This window comes from Bubalus bubalis, chromosome 11 (genome assembly GCF_019923935.1).
Source record: "Bubalus bubalis isolate 160015118507 breed Murrah chromosome 11, NDDB_SH_1, whole genome shotgun sequence".
In the NCBI taxonomy this organism is placed as follows: Eukaryota; Metazoa; Chordata; class Mammalia; order Artiodactyla; family Bovidae; genus Bubalus; species Bubalus bubalis.
In genome coordinates this window covers 31,783,747-31,805,901 of record NC_059167.1, presented here as the reverse complement: position 1 = coordinate 31,805,901, position 22,155 = coordinate 31,783,747, and the positions used below count along the sequence as shown (strand labels likewise).

The window sequence follows — 22,155 nt, the reverse complement described above, 5'->3', positions numbered from 1 at the left end:
GCATATACATCACATAGCATCTTGAGCATTTTTTTTTCATATCTATGTGCATAGATGCCTCATTCTTTTTAGTGAGTGTGTTAGATTCTCTTATGTGAGTATACTATAATTTAGTCAGCCATCTCTCTATCAGTGAACTTATTTGATCTTTTCTGTTTGGAAATCTCTGACCCTCCTAGCTCATGTTAAGTCACTCCCCATTTGTTATGAATTTATTCAACACAATAAACATTAACCAAGCGCCTTCTGTCTTCCTGGTGCTGCGTGGAGCACTAGGGCCACCAAGTTGCTTAACGCAGAGTCCCTCCCTCCCGCTTTTAGTTATCCTGGTCTAACTTGAAGACACACTGCTGAGGAACTTAGACTGTGACAAGAGCTGGAATAGGTAGATGTGCCTTAGCATATGTATTATTAATTCTACTTGAGGATGGTAAAGGAGAAATTGCAGTCAAACCCTACAGGATGAGTAAGAAATCTTCTAGGTGGCAAGGAAGAGAAGGTCATTCCTGCAGGGGTTAACAATACTGGTATGGGTTGGCAGGAAAGAGCAGGTGATGTGCAAAGCATGGTCAAGACCCAGTGTGATTGGAGCAAATGCTGGGGCGTAGGGTGGCTGGGGTGGTACTGTTTGCTCAGCAGTGGGTCATAGGAAACATTCAACGTGTGACTAGAAGGACATGTGCTCTCTGCTCAGCTGGCCCCCCAGACCCTCCTGGGCTTGTCCTCTATGTCCTGTGGACGTTGTCTCCAGCCGTCAGCTCCTTTTGACTTTGCCTTCAGTACATGGGGCTCTTTGGTGAATTGGTCTGTCTTGAAATATATACATATATAATCCAGTTTTGTAGTCTTAACTCTGTTATATCTTCTTTTGGCAGAGTTTAATCAGTCAAGAAATAAAACAGAATTCAGCTATGGCCCCAAGGAAGAGAGGTGGACGGGGGATTTCATTCATCTTCTGCTGTTTCCGAAACAATGATCACCCAGAAATCACATATCGGCTGCGAAATGATAGCAACTTTGCGCTTCAGACCATGGAGCCTGCGTTACCCATGCCCCCTGTGGAGGAGCTGGATGTCATGTTCAGTGAACTCGTGGTGAGTCTCAGTCTTCATCCCAGGGGTGGTTGGGAGCCGGAGGAAGGGGAGAGGATGTGGACAGTTTGGTTGGACACAGTCTTGCCTTATCTTTGGTGAAACAGCCCCCCTCTGTGCCCCTCCTGTCAGCACTGAGCCTGTAGAGGAGAAGGAAGAAGGGTAGCATCACTGCCTCAGAGGGTTTGCTGGTGCTTAAATGGAGAGATTTAGATCTTTAGTTCTTCAAATATACAGCCCTACTGCCTCCTAAGTTGCCCTTTCTAGTTCCTCCTGTCCCAGCCTGAGATGCTTGTATGCACAAATATTTCCTTCATCTGACACCTCCTGGGATTCCCTCACGCTTCCTGCCACTCCCAGTGTGTAGTATTAGTGTCTTTTAAAAAGTTAGTCACACTGTCTCTCATGTCCTTGATCCTTGGATGAAAGACATTATTACTTAAGTAGAGTATCATTATTTAGCCTAATGATGGGATTGCAATAATAACTGTTGTGGGAAACTTTTTATAGATGCTATCATATTTTAAAATCCACTATACTGAAGTGAGAGATGTATCTATGTAGGGCCCACTCATCAAGAGATAAAGGTGTTCTCTGCAACTTAGCTTCTCAAGCATCTGCAAAGTAGTGTTTCTTTCCAGTCTGCATTTCAGAGGATATTATGGTATGGTCAGGGGCACTGGCATGGACATTAGGAAGACTTTGGCTCACATTACTGCTCTGACTTTATTATCTGTATCAGTAGGGAAAAAGCTTATGACTTTTCTGAGCCTATATTCTGGAAAGTGGAAGGGAAAAAACACTTGCTAGGTTTGATGTAACGTTTAAATGAGAATCACGCAGAGTGGGAATGGCCCAGTACCTGCCCCTTCCTAGGCACTCAATGAATATTACATGAGACTCTATCCTTCTTTGATCGCATCTGACATTTTGTAATGGAGTTAGTTCTAATCAAACCATTTATATTGTTCAGCAGATACTAGGGACCGCTATCATTTTACGTGTCTTACATCGTAGGCTGTGTCACTGCCCTCCAGGGATAGCAACTGAACTCTTGTGTCACTCCAGCTTTGATGAACCAAAATTCACCTATAAGCTTCTCTTATGAGATAAACCAAGAAGGGCGAGTATTAATACTATGAAACTGATGTTTGAGTTCTGGCCTCCTGAGTGGATTAATGAGCTGATTACCAAACTTGGTTGGGAAAAGAAAGAGGTGATGCCTGGCAGCATGTTTACAGTTGAGGATGTTGAATATTTTGGAGTGTTTCAGGAATCTCTGCTGCCAAGTCGCTTCAGTCATGTCCGACTCTGTGCGACCTCATAGATGGCAGCCCACCAGGCTCCCCCGTCCCTGGGATTCTTCAGGCAAGAACATTGGAGTGGGTTGCCATTTCCTTCTCCAATGCATAAAAGTGAAAAGTGAAAGTGAAGTTGCTCAGTCATGTCTGACTCTTAGCGACCCCATGGACTGCAGCCCACCAGGCTCCTCTGTCCATGAGATTTTCCAGGCAAGAGTATTGGAGTGGGGTGCCATTGCCTTCTCCATCAGGAATCTCTACCTTCTCCCATTTCCACTGCACACAGAACTCTGTTCTACATATTAGTGAGGAGGTTCAAAATGGAAAATTAGAACCTGCTCCCAAATTGCTGCCAGTTTCCATAGTTCAATTGAGAGGTATAATGCACCAAGGCAAGAAGCACACACACCTCTGCATAGGTTATGTGTGACTGTTGTGGGATATAGGACATGATGGATGAGGAGGGTGGTCAGGGAAGACCTCTTGGCAGAGGTGAGTGGTCAGGAGGGATTAAAAGTGAAAAGAGTAGTGGAAGGGTTCAGCGTTAATGGGTGTCTTGGTCATCTGCAGCTGGTTTATCCTGTGATAGCAAAACCTCAGTGGCCTCTCTATCATTGATGCTGCATGTCTGCTGTGGATCAGCTGTGGTTCTGCACTGTGCCATTGTCTACTCAAGATCAAGGCTCAGGCCTGGTGGCAGAGGAAAGAGAGACATGGTGAACTTCTCAGGCTCTAAGCTTATGCTTGGAAATGACATGTGTCACTTCAGCACACGTTCCCTTGGCCTACACAGATCACATTACCACTCCCGAATTCATAGGGGCAAGGACATATCATCCTTCTGTAGGGACTGACACCACAAATCACATGGCCGAGCCTGAGGTCATTGGGATGGGTGGAGGGACGCCGTCCTTTCCCAGGGATGGGCAGTGAATCATGTATCATCATGGCTGTCATGAAAGGCAATAATGATGCATTGATGGTCTTGGCATTATTTCCCAGTTGAAGTATTTTAAAACCAAAGTCAACAGATGTTGCTGATAGACAAAGGCCTCCTCAGTGGTAGAGAAGCTGGTGGACAGAGCTAGTCCCCTCGGGGCACCTGCCTCCGTGGTCCTTTCAATTATATCTGTCAGCCTCCCCAAATGAGACCCAAGCCAGAGCCTGTGTGGTGGCAGCTCCATGTACATCTTGAAGACAGCTCATTGTTCTGTATTCATAAGGGAGAAAATTCCACTCTCAGCCTTATTGATGTCTTTATTCTGTGTGAAAATTGCCTACAGCTGTTAGTTGTTAAAAAACCAATGCCAAACCAGAACTTTAAGCCAAAACCATTGGAAAACAAATTATCCTGAGGTTTGTATCTGTCCTGGCGAGTGATGGATGGATTTTTGTCTACTCTTGACTTAGGGACTTAGCCCACAAATCCATCCAACTGCCAAAGGTGTCCTGGGGCAAGGAAGGTGGGCTCAGAGCCACTGGGAACCTCTGCCCAGGTTCTCTTGAGTAGTTGCAGGAGCAGTTCTGCCTATGTCCATGCACAGAAGAGGATGGCCACGTGGGGAGGCGGAGCATGCTGCAATGTAGGGTAAATTCCTTTGAGATGGTTTCTGTTGGAATTTGGGTTTATTTCCTTGCCTGTAAAATGCCATAGATGGGGATAATGCCATCTTTCTGATGTGTTGGTGCACAGATTAAAGAAGACAACTTTTTTTTTTTACAAAAAGACTGCTGCCTATTCATGGGTGCTTCATACCCCACATCCTAGTATAGCAAGAAGGATGGAAGATAATTCAGCTATGTTCTGGGCACATCACCCCAGGCAAATATCCCAGGTTTTTCCTTTTTTTGAAAGCTGATCTGCCTGCTGTGCACGCACCAGTGTTGGTCCTAACTTGCAGGCCATTCTGCCTCTATCTGATGGAAAGCATCTCATCAGAGCCTGTCATTGTGAGCTAGTTTCCTTTGCATCTTCTGATGAGTCACTCATTTGATGTATTTAAAAGTGATACCAAAAAGGTTGCTTTCAGAATTGCTTACAGCAACCTTATCATCTCATAAATAAAGCAAGCCTGGATGGGAGGTCGACCACATGAATCTTTAAAGAATGTGGGCCCTGAGCAGTGCCTCATACTCTTAACAGTGTATAGTCAAGCTGCAAGAGCATTCCAGTTTCAGGATGTAGTGGTTTCTGGAGGTCCCAGGCCCATACTCTGTGCACACACTCCCCACCTCCCACCCCATTTTTAATAACAGCTTTGTGGAGGTACAATTGACATACCATATATTGGGTTGGCCAAAAAGTTCGTTTTGGTTTTTCCATAAGATCCTAGAGAAAAACCCAAATGAACTTTTTGGCGAGCCCAGTAATTCACCTGTGTAAAGTGTATAATTCACTGACTTTTGGTATATTCATAAAATAATGCCCCCATCAGTACATTTTAGGACATTTTCTCACCCCTAAAGCGACTCCCTTACCCATTAGTCATTACTTGTCACTTCCCCTCAACCCTAGTATCCCCAGGGAGCCACTAATCTACTCTGTTTCTATGACTTTGCCTGTTCTGGTCATTTTCTGTAAATAGAATCATATATTATGTGGTCCTTTGTGACTGGTTCCTTTCACTTAGCATAATCTTTTCAAGGTTTATCCAAGTTGTAACATGTATCAATACTTCATTTCTTGTTATTGTTGAACAATATTCTGTTGTATGGACATACCACATTTTGTTTATCCATTCATTGTTGATGAACAGTTGGGTTGTTGCCAGTCTTCAGCTTTTATGAGTATTGCTGCTCTAAACTTTAATTTGCAAGTTTTTTTTGGTGTGGAAATATAGTTTCAGTTCTTAATAGGTGTATACCTGAGAGTGAGATTTCTGAGTCATGTATAACACTGTGTATAACTTTTGAGGAACTTCCAAACTGTTTTCCAAGTTGACTACACTGCACCATTTTACATTTCCACCAGCAGTGTGTGAGAGTTCTAAGTTTTCTTCACCTTCACCAATTCTTGCTGTTTTCTACTCCCTTCCAATTGACCAGCTGATTTTGAAGCTGTTCTGTTGCTCCTGAAGAGCTGAGGACGGGTAGCCTGGGAATGTGTGTGTGCATTTGGGTGAATTGCCAAATAGAAATAGTCTTCCTGCCAACAATTTTGAAATTATTTGGGATATTTAAAAATAAAATATTGAGAATCAGTGTTATCTCCGCTAACCACATATTTTATGTCTTTGAGCATCAATCCTTTTTCCATATTACTGCCCCCATTTCCCCCACTCCTCTACTTCTGCTTTGTCCTATGTCTCAGTCACAAATCAAGAATGTAACCAATCTGAGACTCAGCACTCTTCCCAGAAAATAAGATTCAGCTAAAGTCTTGTCTTTTCGACAGGGTTTTTAGGTCTTAGATTATCCCCACCAGCATGTTTGAAGAGTGGTAGGGGGCATAGCACTGTACGCAGTCTTTGTCCATGTAACTTTTTCTGTCTTAGCATTAGCAGTGGAAGATTTCCTTTGGGATAAACAGAAGAATGTGTTATTAATTGACAGATCAATTCCTTTGGGGGGTGTGTATGTGTGTGTGTGTGCGCGCGCGCGCGCATGTGTGTTAATTGCCTGCTCTGTGCCAGGCCCTGAGGCCACTGGTCCTTCTTGACTTTGTGGGGCTGAAGGTCCAGCAGGGGAAACAGGCAACAGAAGACGCTCTCTTATCCATTGTGACTGAGGGCTCTGAGAGGGGCCGCTCCAGCAGGACATTTTCTTGACGAAGAACCTTTATTCCCCCTTTTTTCACAAGGTGAGAGTTGACTCACAGGTTCCATTTCCATTACCCTTGGCTCTCTTTCTGGGAAGTAACATTCTCGGCTTTCCTTCCAACCCTTCTTTGGAAAATTCATAGCTTCGTTTCTCTCCCTTATGCAAATTCTCTGCAACTTAACCTGCTTTCAGAAAGCACACGTTCTGTGACCCTTGGTGCTATAAATTTCATAGGATTGAACCCCCTTGGGGAGTTCTGAAATTGTCCAGTTATCTCCATGACTGGTGGCTATGTGTCTAACTCAGCATTGAAATCCCAGCAAGCCCACATCTGCAGATGAAAGTTGGGTTCTCCAACCCAGCTTTCAGGAACAAAAAGGGAGGTGTTTTTTGATCTCCCATCTGCTTGAGCTCTTAACCTAGCTGTTACTTAATTCCATTCTTGTTGGGGAACAAGGATGCTGCTTACTGACACCTACCCCCAAGCCTCACAGGTACCTGGCTTGGAAGGATCTTGGAAGCATTCCTGGAGGAAGTGATATTTAATGTTAGACTTGAAAAGAAGGAATTATGCAGGCAAAGAGGAGAGGAAAGTGTGTTACAGACAGTGAAAATAGCATGTATAGGGCTGTGAGGTGAGAGAGAATATGTGGAAGACTCAAGAAATTGAAAGTTCAGCATAGATGGTGTGTGAAATAAGAGCCTGGGTGGATTGGGGTTCTGAGAGCCAGGAAAAAGGGATGAAGAGAGACAGTTGTGTTCTTTTATATTCTCAGATTCTTATTTGAACTAAAGGACGGTACCCTTGCTTTCTTACAGGTTTTCTCAATGAAATACACTAAAGTACATCAAAACATTTTGCTATCTGGTTATATTTACAATAATAACCCTTGTTCATTGCAGTCTCTGTGAGGTGTAAGTAAGTTTTAGCAAAATGTGTCATGTCTCCTTGGGTAGATTTTGAATATGTTTTCCTTTGAGTCCAACTGTTGAGGTGAGATGGCTTGTTTCAATGCATATCTCCTGTGGCTACTTGACTTTTGAAATGGAAAGAGAATTTACTATAGCCCCCTTCGGGTTTTCTGTTCAAATATATGACTCCTGAATATACCAAGGGTTGATGGGCTGAGGGTATCCCGCAGAATATTTCACAGCAGCGGTTATATTAGAAATGACATCTCCTCATAGATTCCCTCAGTTCTCTTGCCTTGTGAAACATCAGAATATACATCTGCTTTTCCTGGGTGAGGTTTTATTAATAGATGAGAAACCAAGTTTATGATAAGTCTGGTCATGATTTTCAAAGTATCCTTGGAATCAGTTAACTGACCAGAGGAAAACTTTCCTTTCTAAGAGAGTACATCATTGTGATAGATGGTTGGAAGTAATAAGCAGTATAGACCCAAGTTTTCCTAAGCCTGACTTGTTACCAATTCTATTTATACTGTTTTCTGTTAACCTGCCTTCTTTCAGATTCAGTATTTAGTCTTCCATTTATTTGACCAATGTGTCTAATATTCTGGGATAATTTGTTATACAGTGCTATGTGCGTGTGTGTGGGTGGTCAGTCATATCTGACTCTGTGACCCCATGAACTGTAGCTCTCCAGGCTCCTCTGTCCACAGAATTTTCCAGGCAAGAATACTAGATTGGGTTGCCATTTCCTACTCTAGGGGATCTTTCCAACCCAGGGATTGAACCCGCATCTCTTGCATCTCCTGCATTGACAGGTGGATTCTTTACCACTAGAGCCATCTATCCTAACACCTGTGCATTTCACCATTCTCAATAAAAATGGTGCAAGTGTTGCTCTCAACTTAATACTCCACCACTTGGAGGTGGTGGAAATGTGAGGGGGTGTTTCTAGGTGCTGCAATTACTGAATAGTGCTGCTGGAGTTTGTGGCCCATCCCAAGTGGCAGTGTTCCCTCTCCCCACTGGGAGTTACTGGGTGACCCATTGTCAGGGTGAGGTTCTTCCTGTGTAATTCATTTCCAATCCCAACTCTATCTGTGGGTTGGGGGTGGGTGGCATGGCAGTCTGACTTAAATAACTCTACTTTTAGTTTGCCAAAAGTCACTTTTTGGAATTCCCATTTTGGTATATTTACATTCTATCTTTAGATCTTTAAGATAAAAAAGGTTATGTTGGATACAAGTGGAAAACTGTCTTTAGATGGCCAATATACAGTTGTTGCTTTTTTTTTTTTTTTAAGAACTGATTTCCAAAAGTGCTATTAAAAAAGTGTAGTTGTGTAGTATCATTTAAGTGTTATGCCTTCCAGGAAATATAAAAAACATTTGAAAGAAACTAATTAAGAAATTCATTAATGATCACCATTTATATAATTGAGGATTGTCAACAAAAGTTAATACCTCAACGGGAAGATAGTGTTGGTCGATAATGAGAAGATTTGTATGCTCATAAATATAATCACTTACTATAGGTCAGTTTTATTGTTATGAGGTCCTGAGGACACTCTCAACATTAGTAACCAGCATAGACTTTGAGAAATGAAGATAGTAAGACAGGATTTAGTTGATGTATCAGAATTAGATGAATTCACAGTCAAGGCAAACTGTGCCAGATGAATTCCCTTGGGAACATACATCAGTAAACTCTTCATTTTTCATTATGTTCTGAAGTCACTTTGGTATGAAAAGAGCTACAGGAATCCAGGTTAGTCTTATGATAGACCAGTGTACAGATTTTGCTCTTTTTGTTGTTATTCACTTGCTCAGTCATGTCCAACTCTTTATGGCCCCATGGACTGCAGCACACCAGGTTTCCCTGTCCTTCACTATCTCCCGGAGTTTGCTTAAACTCATTTCTATTGAGTTGATGGTGACATCCAACCATCTTATCCTCTGTTGCCCACTTCTCCTGCCTTCAGTCTTTCCCAGCATCAGGGTCTTTAACAGTGAGTCAGTTCCTCGCATCAGGTGGCCAAAGTATTGGAGCTTCAACTTCAGCATCAGTCCTTCCAATGAATATTCAGGACTGATTTCCTTCAGGATTGACTGGTTGGATCTCCTTGCAGTCCTAGGGACTCTCAAGAGTCTTCTCCAACACCACAGTTCAAAAGCATCAATTCTTTAGCGCTCAGCTTTCTTTATGGTCCAACTCTCACATCCATACATGACTACTGGGAAAACCATAGCTTTGACTAGATGGACCTTTGTCCATATAGTTGGCAAAGTACTGTCTCTCCTTTTTAGGTTGGTCATAGCTTTTCTTCCAAGAAGCAAGTGTCTTTTAATTTCATGGATAGAGTCACCATCTGCAGTGATTTTGGAGTCCAAAAAAATAAACTCTCTCATTGTTTCCATTGTTCCCCTGTCTATTTGCCATGAAGTGATGGGACCAGATGCCATGATCTTAGTTTTTTGAATGTTGAGATTTAAGCCAGTTTGGGAAGTCATAGTTGTCATCTGTTGTTTCTTAATTGGAGTGTAAACCTTATACATTAATTGGAGTCCCCAACTTTTTTGGCACCAGGGACCAGTTTCAGGGAAGACAGTTTTTCCACAGATTGGGTGGGGGGTGGACGGTGGGATGGTTTTGGGATGATTCAAGTACATTACATATATTGTGCACTTTATTATTATTACATCAGCTCTACTTCAGATCATCAGACTTTAGATTCTGGAGATTGGGGATCTCTGGTGTAAAGGATTGCTTGGTAATTAAGAACTCAGACTGCACAAAGACTTCAAAGCTATATCTGAAATAGTCTTAAAGTGTTCAGTTGTCTGAAAGCCAAAAATCGTAGTCTAATGAAGGAATTGATATCAAAATTGTTCAATTGCCATGAGTTTAAAAATTCTTTTCAATTGACAAACTTATAAAACTCAAAAGAGAAAATTCTGTTCATGTAAAGGACATGGTTAATTGACAGAGAAGAAAAAAAATAGAGTAGATATTCCCTTGATACTGTGGTATTTTTGAAGAAATTAACTTGATGAGTTCACAAAGAAATGTTGGAACAGTATGAGAATGTGCAGTATATCACAAAAGGAAGTGGGAATGTAAATATGGGCTTAAATGGGTTCAGTGCTAAAAGTGCTGTGGGATAGATGTGAACTATTGCCAGTATATAGTCAATTTAAAGATGAGCAAAAAATGATCCTAAATCTAGAACTTTATAAACAAATTATTTAGGGCCTGAGAAGAACTGATGGTTTGTGATATAGGGGATGTTGATATAGGGGGTTTTGCTTGCTTATATATGCTGTGCTTTTGAATTGAACTTTGCAATACATCCAGAAATCTAGTAGGATTGGCAGTAGATCTTCATTTCAATGGACAGTATACATTTCTTTGAGGTCCTGTCTGCTTAGAGATAGTGAGACGGTCAAGATGGTCTTCAAAGTTTTTGGCTTGTCTTCTGATTCACTAAACAAATACAGAAAAGCTTAAGATAAAACCATAAACCATTTTATTCCTTCTAGTCCTAAATGTATATTTTATCTCATCAGGACCATTCCAAATGTCCTTTTATTCAAGTTGTTAAATTTACATTTTTTACTCTGTGTTAGGTACTTTGTTATCAATCCATTTATTTGTGGGTGCTTCTTAATTTAGAGCAGGGACTGAAATGCGGATGGGGGCTCAGGGAGAGATGGAGGAAAAAATCATGAAAACTTTATTTTAATACAAATTCTGCAAAACCATCTCTGAACTAATAATGTTATTGAGAAAATGGTTATGAGTCCCCTTGGCCTTGATGATTTTCATTACCCTGAGTCTTAAAGAGATGTTGAGAGGTATGTATCTACTTAGCTTTTGGCTTCAATTTAAAATCTGATTATTTAACTTAATCCTCAGGCTGCCATGTGTGAATTACACAGTCAGCAAACTGCGCTACTTGCCAAATCTTTACATGTCCCCATCCAGACCAGTATAGGTTTTAAAGACAGGGAGGATAATTTGATCTCCATAAGTGGTATGGTTTAGGTAAGCTTTCAAGTGTAATTTTGAAAATGTGTTTCAGTAATGGCTAGAACAATCTGGTAGTTTGTACAAATAAAGGTACTCACGGATATATATTGATACACTGGGAGTCATTTAAATACCATTTGCTCTCATAAAACATATATCACACACCCTGCGGGAGGTGAATGCCCAATATATGGATCATGAATTGCAATTCTAAACTGTCCCCAACTCTTTTTATCTGCTAGGCTTGAAGTCCCCTGCTTTTCCACGTGCAGTTCCTCTGGAATTTCAAAGTGTTTCTTGATTTGTGTTGGAGGAGCTCAGTACCAGTTACATCTTTTAGTTACAATTTTCTGGCTCATGGATAAAGGGAGGAAGGAAAAAAAAAAATATATATATATATATAACATATATTTTAGAAAACCAAATTCCTAAAAAAGTTGGAATTTTCCACCTCTTGTCTAATGTTAACTAAATCCACTGGAAACATCCTACAGCTGCTAGCTGTTTATTTCATTATACAATGTAATATTTAAGAACTAAACTGAACCAAACGAAGGTTATTTAGAATGTATACTTGCATTGTTTTCAGGAAAGATGGACATTTCTTGGGTATAGAAGAAAAAAGCAAGTCCTTTGCCATCTTTTAAACAATCAATTTAGTTTATTCACCTATGGACACTCATGTTAAATCCCTGTGAGCATGCACCTTTACAACGTCAGAGAGCAGAAGGGCACAGGCATCGAATCTGGCATTTTCACTCAAGATCCCCAGGGCCTTGAGCAGTGCCTGGTCCCGAGTCTATGGTCAGTAAATGCTTGTGGCCTGGATGAATAACTCACTACTGAAGGTTTATACATGATATGCTCAGGAAGATTTGAATAAATGTATGTGTGCATGTATGAATTAATGATGGCTGAATCATCCAACAGTTGGATTCCTATTCTGAATTATTCTTGAAGTAGTTGTGATAGGTTTGGGCTGGTTCCTGTACTCTTCCTGCGTCCATGTCCACCTTTTGTCAGTCTCTCTACTCTTCTTCATTTGGATGTCAGTTACCATGGGAGCACTGAAGGATAGCAGGTTAAAAGGCTGAGGATGTTGTTGTTATTCAGTTGTGTCCGACTCTTTATGACCCTATGAACTGCAGCACTCCAGGTTTCCCTGTCCTTCACTATCTCCCTGAGTTTGCTGAAACTCATGTCCATTGAGTCAGTGATGCCATCCAACCATCTCATCCTCCGTCGTCCCCTTCTCCTCCTGCCTTCAATCTTTCCCAGCATCAGGGTCTTTTCTAGTGAGTCAGTTCTTCTCATCAGGTGGCCAAAGTATTGGAGCTTCAGCATTCTTGTCTAAGAAATATTTTCCATCCTTGGCAGTCTCTCCACCCTATATTACATGGTAGAATAAGTAAATAGCTGCAGTGTGGGAGGAGACTCATTGTGCTAGATATCTTTTGACCCAACTAAAACTTAGAAGCGCCAGCTGAGCTGCTTAACAAGTCTAAGCAGGTCGGAGAGGCCTGGGGGAGAGCAGTGCTGGTGTTGCTGAAGAGGGACGCGTGTGTAACTTGGCTTCACACTTGCCCACAGGACCTTTCTTATCTCTTACTCTAGAAGCTGACTTGGTGTCTCAGGAGACAAAGTCCCTCCATTCAATCAGGAAAACACTGCTTAGAAATCTCGCAATTAAGCCTTGTCAACAGAAGTTGTACTAGATTATAAATATAAAAATTGGACATTTGGGTGGCTGGATTGCTGTTGGGAGTTGATTTCAGCATATATTTAGAATAAGGTGATTTCCTTTAGATTATTGGAAAACTGCTGGTGATGCAGACTAATTAAAAGTTAGTTAGTCTAATGAGTTTCTACTTGAAATAACACAAAGAAGCCAAATAAGAAGCCTACAGGTTTCGCAGCAGACTTTTGTCTAGCAAACTGGATATAGTTTGCATTGCCTGCTATTCAGAGTAGGAAAGAAAATAGTGTAAAACAATTAACCGTGGGTTGTAAGAAACTAAAAATTATTTCTATTAGTCAGCCTTTGCTTGTGGGGTTTCTCAGTTATTATTTTTATATGTCAAATGAAAACACATCTGTCAGACACAGAGAACATTATTGTGTAGGTGGTGGTGAGTCATATTGTGGTATTTTCTGTAATGACTGAGAACGTTGGCAGAAATCTCACAGGCTGAAAACCTTTAAGGTTTATTCTCTGTGTGTACACATCTCTTTGGGGATTTAACACTCCCTGTTGTTTTCCATTTATGTCTGTCTTGACTGGTTAGGGACAGGTAATAATTCACTGAACACTCCTCTATTTAAACCAACAAAGGGCTTATCTAACTTTCAGGTTTCCAACCACCCCTAAGAAAATAAAATACTGTTCTCAAGGTCATGGTGGTTAAATTTTAAGAGCTGTGATGGCATTTCATGACTTGTGGATGTGGTGGCTATTTGTTGTGGGAAGGATGGATGTTCATAAATTTAATGAATTACTGCAGCTGAAAGGTACATTTTCTCCATACATTTATAGAAGTCTAATTTTGCTGCTGTTAAAGTGCCACCCTTCAGTCCTCTGTCCACTTTGTCTGGCCCTTTCCGCTTTATGTGGTACTTATTCTGTGTCATGTGACTTCAGGCCTGACCATTTGTCCCTCCAAGAGGATTTGTCTTGTATGTGGTAGTGTTGAGTTGTGGGGTGGGAGATAAGGTTAGACGTGGGAGATGAGGGTGGATGAGGGAGAGGGCTAAACCCAGAGAAGGCACTGCTGCTGTTGGGTTTATGTGAGGTGAACCAGGGGGTTGCTGCCTGCTGGACATATGGGAGACTTTTGGTGGGTGGGGTCAGGATGGGTAACTTGGGCCTGTTTGCTATGGGTAAATACCTGGTGTTTTTAATTTGAAGAAGAAAAGTTACCCTTGTGTGAATAATATAGTGTTAAAAAATACTGTGAGCTCTGTGCATTGAGTCAAATGGATGATTACCTTGTCAAGGACCATTTAAAAACCAAAGCCAAACAACCCCAAAACAGAAACATACACAAAACAGTGGGTTGATTGGCAGGGTAACCCCAAGGACCTGTCTTAGCTCTCCCTCTCTTCGTGTTTTTAATCTCTGTTTCCCACAGCATTCAACATGTGTCTTCCTACTTCTGTGTGATATAGAGTTAGCTTAACTCATCAGAAATAGGAATCCTGAATTCCTTCATTAGAGATTTCTGTTAGCTGAAAACTCACTTGTTGGCTCACCGAAATCTATTGACTTGGTAGATGTTCAAAAAATAAGTCCTTTAAATACAGCATTGAAGGTTTATAAATAATTCCATATTTTAGCCTCACTCACATCTCTGAAAAGAGCTTTTCAACTCATTCAAAACCCTTATTGTATATTATTTCAAAATTCCTTCCTTTGCTTTATCTAGTGAATCAATCCATTTCCTTAGATTTATTTGCGCTATGCCAATTGTTTTCTGATTTATATAGATTTTTCTATAGAGTTGCCTGCTTACTCTAGAATGTAGAACTGGTGGGGTTTCTTTGTGCAGAATCTTTCCAAGTGGGGTTTATAACATGCTTTGTGAGAGATGAAGCCAGAACTTTAGTTCCCACAGCTGGACCTCCTTCAGCATTCTTTTCTTCTTAATAAAAAAAATGTCTAATTATTATGTTTTCCCCAAGCTAATAAAAATATAGGAAATAAGTGTTTTATAAAGATATGAAAAACATAATTGGTATCTTCCCACAGAAGAAAAGCCTTTGTTGGTTTCCATTTTTAAGAAACTTGCACTTTCTGTGGAGAAAAATGATTCTTGGTGCAGATGTTTCTTTCTTTACCATTCACTAAATCATTTTCCTTTAACTTTTAAAGCCCTATCCAAGAAGGAATAATATGGAAAAAATAAAATTATTTGGCCAATGAAAGGAGCTAGGCCATCTCAGTCTAAGGTATAGTAACAGGAACTAAATTTATTCTGTTTATCTTTGGATTAATTGCCAGCCCTCAAAACAATATCTGACATAGCCAGATTGCAAAAATTGGGGGTGGGGAGAGTAAGGTGAGAGGTTAGAAGGTGATCTAGAAGCAACCAGGATGTTTCTTGGGGTTGTGCTAAATACATTTGTTTGTTAATCTTAGTGAAAAAGATTGAGGGGAAGAGGAGATGAAAAGGGGGGGGCGACAAAGGATGAGATGGTTGGATGGCATCACTGACTCGATGGACTTGAGTTTGAGCAAACTCCGGGAGATAGTGAAGGAGGGGAAGCCTGGAGTGCTGTAGTCCATGGGGTCTCAAATAGTTGGATAGGACTATTGAACAAGTGAAAAACCTGACTATTAACCCACAGAAGGCCAGTACTCTTCTCTAGATCACTACTCAGGAGAAACAAAAAACACTGAAAAGTTTCTTCAGGACTTAAATTGTTATATTAACCTATCACCTAATTTAATTTTAAGGGACATTGGGGGAAACATTGCCCAACTCTTGGTCTAAATGGAATACATACTACTGGAGCCTACATACTTTTCAAGGGAAGGACAAGAATATTTCATGGAAGTGATCATGGTTTCAAACAGAAACTGTATTTAAGTTGTAACATTTCTCAAATTGAACCACTTACTCTAAAGAGGTTCACTTTTTCCCTTTCCTGCCTCTTCATACATTTTTTCCCAATGTTTCTTTTCTAAATAGATTCCTTGTTTTAGTTAACTGTTCAACCAGAATGATCTTCCCTTACTATGTACACTCGGCCCATTTTCTCTATTCTGAAATTTTTTGTTTTCCTGGGGCTCCATCAACCAGGCTTGATTTTTGTTTTTTAAGAACTTGATTGAGATATAACTTACATGCTGTAGAATTGACCCCTTGTAAGTGTACAGGTCAATGCATTTTAGTAAATTTATATAGTTTTGCAGTCATCACCACAATCCAGCTCTAGAATAATTTCATCACCTTATCTCCTCTTGGGTCCATTTGCAGTTAATCTCTGTTGCTGCCTCTGGCCCCAAGCAACCACTGATCTCCTTTCTACTTCCATAGATTGACTTTTTTTTCTTTAAAAATTCATGTAAAGAGATACTATCTGAGATGCTGTGATCCTAATTGTTTTGTTTTCCATGATTGCCTCTTTCAGTATTTGAATTATCAAAATGAAAAATCTCTTATAATATTACTTTGAAGTAATTTTGAAGAAACTAATGTATGAGATAATTTCAAATTAGTTTATACTCTGTTCTTTTTCCTCCTTTCATCAATTGTGTTTTCATTCCCCAGCTTGCCTAGCAGGGTATCTAAATGAGTGCAAGTAGCTGAAAAAGAAAGTAGCCAAAAGCAGTCCATCCCTTTTGTAACCAAAGAACGACCCCAGGAGTAGTGTCTGTGAAATAGAGTATAGATTCAGACATAGGAGGTAAAGCTAAAGCTGAAGTGAAGTGAAATCGCTCAGTCGTGTCCGACTCTTTGCAACCCCATGGACAGTAGCCTGCACCAGGCTCCTCCATCCACGGGATTTTCTAGGCAAGAGTACTGGAGTGGGTTGCAGCTTCCATAAGAAACCATAGAGTTTTGTTTTGTTTTATCTGCAGCTTGCAAAGATTTCTTACAGAAAATAAAAAGCACTAACTTTAATAAAAGAAAAAATATTATGAAGTTGTATTGCATAAAAAATGCTTAGTGATCAAAATAGACTTAACAAAATAAAAAGGCACAGGTAAGGCAAAATACTAGCAGTACATACCTCTGCCAAAGGACATGTTTTGCAACAATAAGACAGGCAACCCATAAGAGGGCAAAAGATTTGAATAGATATATCAAAAAAGAATATGTGTGAATGTCATGTGAACTTGTCACAAGGCATACTCAGCATCAGGTGTCATCAGGAAAATGCAAATTATAACTGCATTGAGGTACCACTTCACGTAAGTTGTGCTGTCACTTCAGTGGTATCTGACTCTATGTGACCCCGTGGACTATAGCCCACCAGGCTCCTCTGTCCATGGGATTCTCCAGGCAAGAATACTGGAGTGAGTAACCATTCCCTTCTTCAGGGGATCTTCCTGACTCAGGAATCTAACCTGCATCTCTTATGTCTCCTGGGTTTGCAAGCAGGTTCTTTACCACTTGCAGCACCTGGAAAGCCCTGCTGCTGCTGCTAAGGCGCTTCAGTCGTCTCCGACTCTGTGCAACCTCATAGACGGCAGCCCACCACGCTCCGCCGTCCCTGGGATTCTCCAGGCAAGAACACTGGAGTGGGTTGCCATTTCCTTCTCCAGTGCATGAAAGTGAAAAGTGAAAGTGAAGTCACCCAGTCGTGTCTGACTCTTAGCGACCCCGTGGACTGCAGCCCACCAGGCTCCTCCGTCCATGGGATTTTCCAGGAAAGAGTACTGGTGTGGGGTGCCATTGCCTTCTCCATGGAAAGCCCTAGGATGACTAAAATTTTAAAGATATAGTACCAAATGTTTGTGAGGATGTGGAGTAACCCAAACTGCTATATGTTGCTGGTGGGAGAGTAAAATGGTACAATCAGTTTCTAAAGGTTAAAGTGCAAAAAACTTCAATGTATACCTTTGCCAAAACAAAAATTGTTTACTCTGCGTACATGGGTGCTAAGTCGCTTCCGACTGTTTGCGACCCTATGGACTGTAGCCCACCAGGCTAAAATCTCTTATGTCTCCTGCACTGGCAGGCGAGTTCTTTACCATTAGTGCCACCATCTTACTGCAAAAAAAAAAAAAGGAAGGGAGGATGGGTTTGAATTATTGAAATGCATTGATCTTTGCTATGTCCCATAATAACCCCTCTCCCTCCTTTTCAGATACCCACCTGCCCTCACCTTAGTTTTTTCTTCAGTCCAACTATATATCAGATATTGTTTTGGGTCCTGGCAACTAATGCAAAGATAAATAAAACAAATTTCATTCCTGCTGTCTGGAGATGAGTCTAGGAAGGGAGTCAGACATGCCAATGTGATTGTGATTAATGCAAGTGTGATAACTGCAGCAATGTGATTAATGCCAAAAGGTTAGTGGGAGAGCAGAGAGGGGTACCCCCACCCACCAAGGTAAGTCAGGTAGGCTGCCTGGGGGACAACTGATCCCTTGTAAAAGCTTAGATAGCTTGTAAAAGCTTAGATACCTTGTAAAAGCCAGAATACTGGAGTGGATAACCTTTCCCTTCTCTAGGGGATCTTCCCAATCCAGGGATCGAACCCAGGTCTCCTGCATTGCAGGCGGATTCTTTACCAGCTGAGCCACAAGGGAAGCTCAAGAATACTGTAGGGTAGCCTTTCCCTTCTCCAGAGGATCTTCCGACCCAGGAGTCTAGCCGGGGTCTCCTGCATTGCAGGCAGATTCTTTACCAACTGAGCTATCAGGGAAGCCTCCAAAGCTTAGATAAATGGGACTCATTCTTAGATATGGTGGGAAGGACTGTTTGGAAAAAGGTTTCAGAAATGGGCAACTTGTGATCCCAAGTGCTGAAAGTTGGCTGCTGGGGGAGGAGGAGGTGAGGTGGGGCAAGTCAGCAAAGGCCGTATCATGAAGGGCCCTACCTACCAGCTAAGGAATTTGGACTTTATCCTGAGAAGAAGAAGAATTGTTGAAGCCTTCTATCATCTCGTCTTCCTAACTGGAATCTAAATTCCATGCAATTGGGGTCTGTTATTCATCTTTGCATCCTTTGTAATGTCTGGCCATGGTCCTGGAATGGGTAGGACATGGAGTAGGTGTTGATTGATCTCTAAGGCTGTGTGATAGTCTCTTCCAATCTTGCAGGCTTGTTTCAAGCCATATTATTAAACCAGAGTGAGTCAGAGCAAAGAAACTTTTGGAATGGAGGGGTGGGGGTCTCATTACACTCTGGGCATTGTGCCTAGGCACTCCCAATTATTATTTAATCCATGTCACCCCTCCTTGCTCAGATTTGCCAGTGACCTCTGATTGCTCTTATGATAAAGACGAACGTTCACAGTGGCCTGCCTGCAAGGCTGCTGTTCACTGTCTGTGATGCTTTTGACCTATTTAATTTCTATTCATTTCTCAGGTCTCACTTCAATCACAGCCTTCCCTGCCCCATGACTCCCCGTAGCAAATGGCCTCTGGCAGCTCAACTCTGTGTGCTCGTCCCTGGGATCCTGTGATTATTTGATTTCTATTCTGCCCCTTCAAGCATATGAGCTCTGTGATACCTTTCTATTCCCTGCACCTAAAATGCCTAAATTTAGTAGATGCTTGAATGTTACATAATCCATAACAGCCAGACCTGGAACTCAGGGGTATCTGACAACAAAGTCTCCCTCTTTGTGTAAATAGACACTCAGCAGACCCAGTGGGCCGCCAGTGCAGCTCAACAGTGTGTTTTTCCTACTGACGTCAGTGTCATGGTTCTCCCCACCTGTTGAGTGATCAACAGAATGAACAGGCTAGTGGTTAAGGACATGGGATCTGGAACCAGACAGTCTAGCCTCAAGTTCCTCCTCCACCATTTACTAGCTGTGTTACCTTGAACAGGCTATTGAATCTGTCTGTTTCAGTTTCCTGGAAAGTGGGATACTACTACCCACTTTATAGGATTATTATGAGGATAAACTAAATTAATCCATAAAAACATTGCTACTAAGCACACAGAAAGTGCTCAGTAATTGTTATGCTATGCTATGCTAAGTCACTTCAGTCGTGTCCTACTCTGTGTGATCCCACAGACAGCAGCCACCAGGCTCCCCCGTCCCTGGGATTCTCCAGGCAAGAACACTGGAGTGGGTTGCCATTTCCTTCTCCAATGCACGAAAGTGAAAAGTGAAAGTGAAGTCGCTCAGTCGTGTCCGAATTGTTAGCTGTTACCATTACCACTATCCATGTATTCCTTCCTATTGTCTTACTGTAATCCCACATTACATCCAGAGGGCCTAAGTGTGTGCATGCTCAGTTGTGTCTTACTCTGTGTGACCCCATGGACTGTAGCCCGCCAGGCTCCTCTGTCCATGGGATTTCCCAGGCAAGAATACTGGAGTGGGTTGCCCTTTCTTCCTCTAGGGGATCCACCCGACCCAGGGATCAAACCTGCATCTCCTGCATTGGCAGGCAAATTCTTTACCCGGTGAGTCACCTGGGAAGCCTAGAGGGCCTATAGCAATTTTTAATTATTTTATGGAAATTCTCTCCTTGCATGAAGCCATCTGCTCTAAAGTTCTAATTCAACCATGTCTTCTCAATTCAAAATTGGTCATTTGTGTCTCAGCAGAAGCAGAAGTTTTCTAACTCTAACAGCAAAATATAGTAATATTAATACTTTTTGCTGTGAGTTTCGAGGTTTTTAGGATTCACATGTTTCTTCACACCTCTGCTCAGTTAGGAAAAACAGTAATGCAGTGTAGTAAAGGATACAATATTAATAGCACTGTTCTCTCACAAATCAGGGCTTCCCATGTAGCTCAACTGGTAAAGAATCCACCTGCAATGTAGGAGACCCCAATCTGATTCCTAGGTCGGGCAGATCCCCTGGAAAAGGGATAGGCTACCCACCCCAGTATTCTTGAGTTTCTGTTGTGGCTCAGCTGGGAAAGAATCCACCTCCAATGTGGGAGACCTGGGTTCGATCCCTGGTTTGGGAAGATCCTCTGGAGAAGGGAATGGCTACCCACTCTTGTATTCTGGCCTGCTGAATTCCATGGATTGTATGGAGTCTCAAACATGACTGAGCGAGTTTCACTTTCACTTTTCTCTCACAAATCACAACCCTTTTCCCCAAACTAAGCACCATATTATTGAGCTATTTGAATAACTGACCTGACTCCACAATCCCTCCCCAAGAAAACCCTAATTGTTGGGAAGTGCTTTATGTTGCCATATCCTCCTATTCATCAGTAGATGAGAACAGGTATAACTTACAGGAAATTAAAAAGGGAAGAAAGGGGAAAAAATAATTATTTCATATATGTATATAACAGTTGCATAACAAAATTTTAACATTTTTAACATGTTCCCTTATAATGGAATTTTCTGTAAATATTTTTTATTCCTTCCTTGGTTTTACATTGTTGAAATTCTTAACTAGTTTCTAGTGGTTAGTGTCTGAGTGTGTGTTTTAGTGACTTAACCGCTTACCTTGCTCTTAAAAGAAAATAGCATCTTTTTTAAAGATGAGAGAACTAACCACAGTACATTTGCCCCTCCCTGTGCCAGGCATTACTACCTGAGTTGATGTTGCAAATCCTCACAGAGCCCTGAAATGATAGGCCCATCCTGGAGATGAGGAAACAGAGGCTTAATGAGATGAATTTTCCCAGGCAGCCAGCATGTATCAGACCTTGTGTGTCTAGGCCCTGGAGGTGCAGGGGTTAACAAGATCAGGGCAAAAGGGATAATGAGAAATAAGCCTGGCAATTAAGTTGGGGTTATAAATGGAAGACCTCAAAAGACTGGCTGAGGGATGTATAATTAATTTTGCAGGCAGTGTGAAACTAATGACATTTTGTACTTCCTCCCACTTTCTCAGTCCTCAACACTGGGCAATCAGTGATGTAAGGAACCTTCCAGGTGATTCCATTGCTCACTCAAGTCTGAGGATCACTGGCGTAACGCGTCAGTGGTCATGATGTAGCAAGGATCAGAAGGGTGAGAAGGAACTGGGGAGGCTGGTGCCAGAGCCAAGGCAGAGGTGATTACGGCATAAGTTTGGGTGGCTTCACTGGAAACAAAACAAAGGGAAAATGTGAGCTTTTTTTCAAGGAAGTAATGATAGCACTTGATGATCCAGCAGAGGCAGAACTGTAAGATGGGAGCCCCACGAGTGGTAGAGCTGCATTATATGCCTCAGTTAGCTGAACCTTATTATTGTGCCTTAATTTATAGTAATTTAATATGTCTCACACCCATCAATCTCCCGCTCTTAACTAGATTCAACTTCCCTATAGGAATAAAATTGTACCAGGTGCTCAATACCAATAATAATGTTGACCATGGAATGAGTTATTAAATGCCAAGAACTGTTCCCTCTGCACTTTATAGTCATTATCTCATTGTTGTTCATTAGTTATAGATGTTCATAAATTGCCTTCCCTCAGTGTTC

At 41.5% G+C, this 22,155-nt stretch overlaps 1 protein-coding gene across 3 annotated transcripts in view; it reads left to right on the top strand.

The window, feature by feature from the left end:
* DAAM1 (dishevelled associated activator of morphogenesis 1) overlaps positions 1-22,155 on the top strand; it is a 183,011-nt gene that overhangs the window by 75,800 nt on the left and 85,056 nt on the right. For all 3 annotated transcript variants that reach the window (XM_044924907.2, XM_025295436.3, XM_044924906.2), the window contains exon 2: positions 876-1,094. In XM_044924907.2, coding sequence (XP_044780842.1) covers positions 912-1,094 — 183 coding nt within the window. In that variant the 5' untranslated portion in view covers positions 876-911. The remainder of the gene's footprint in view (positions 1-875; positions 1,095-22,155) is intronic.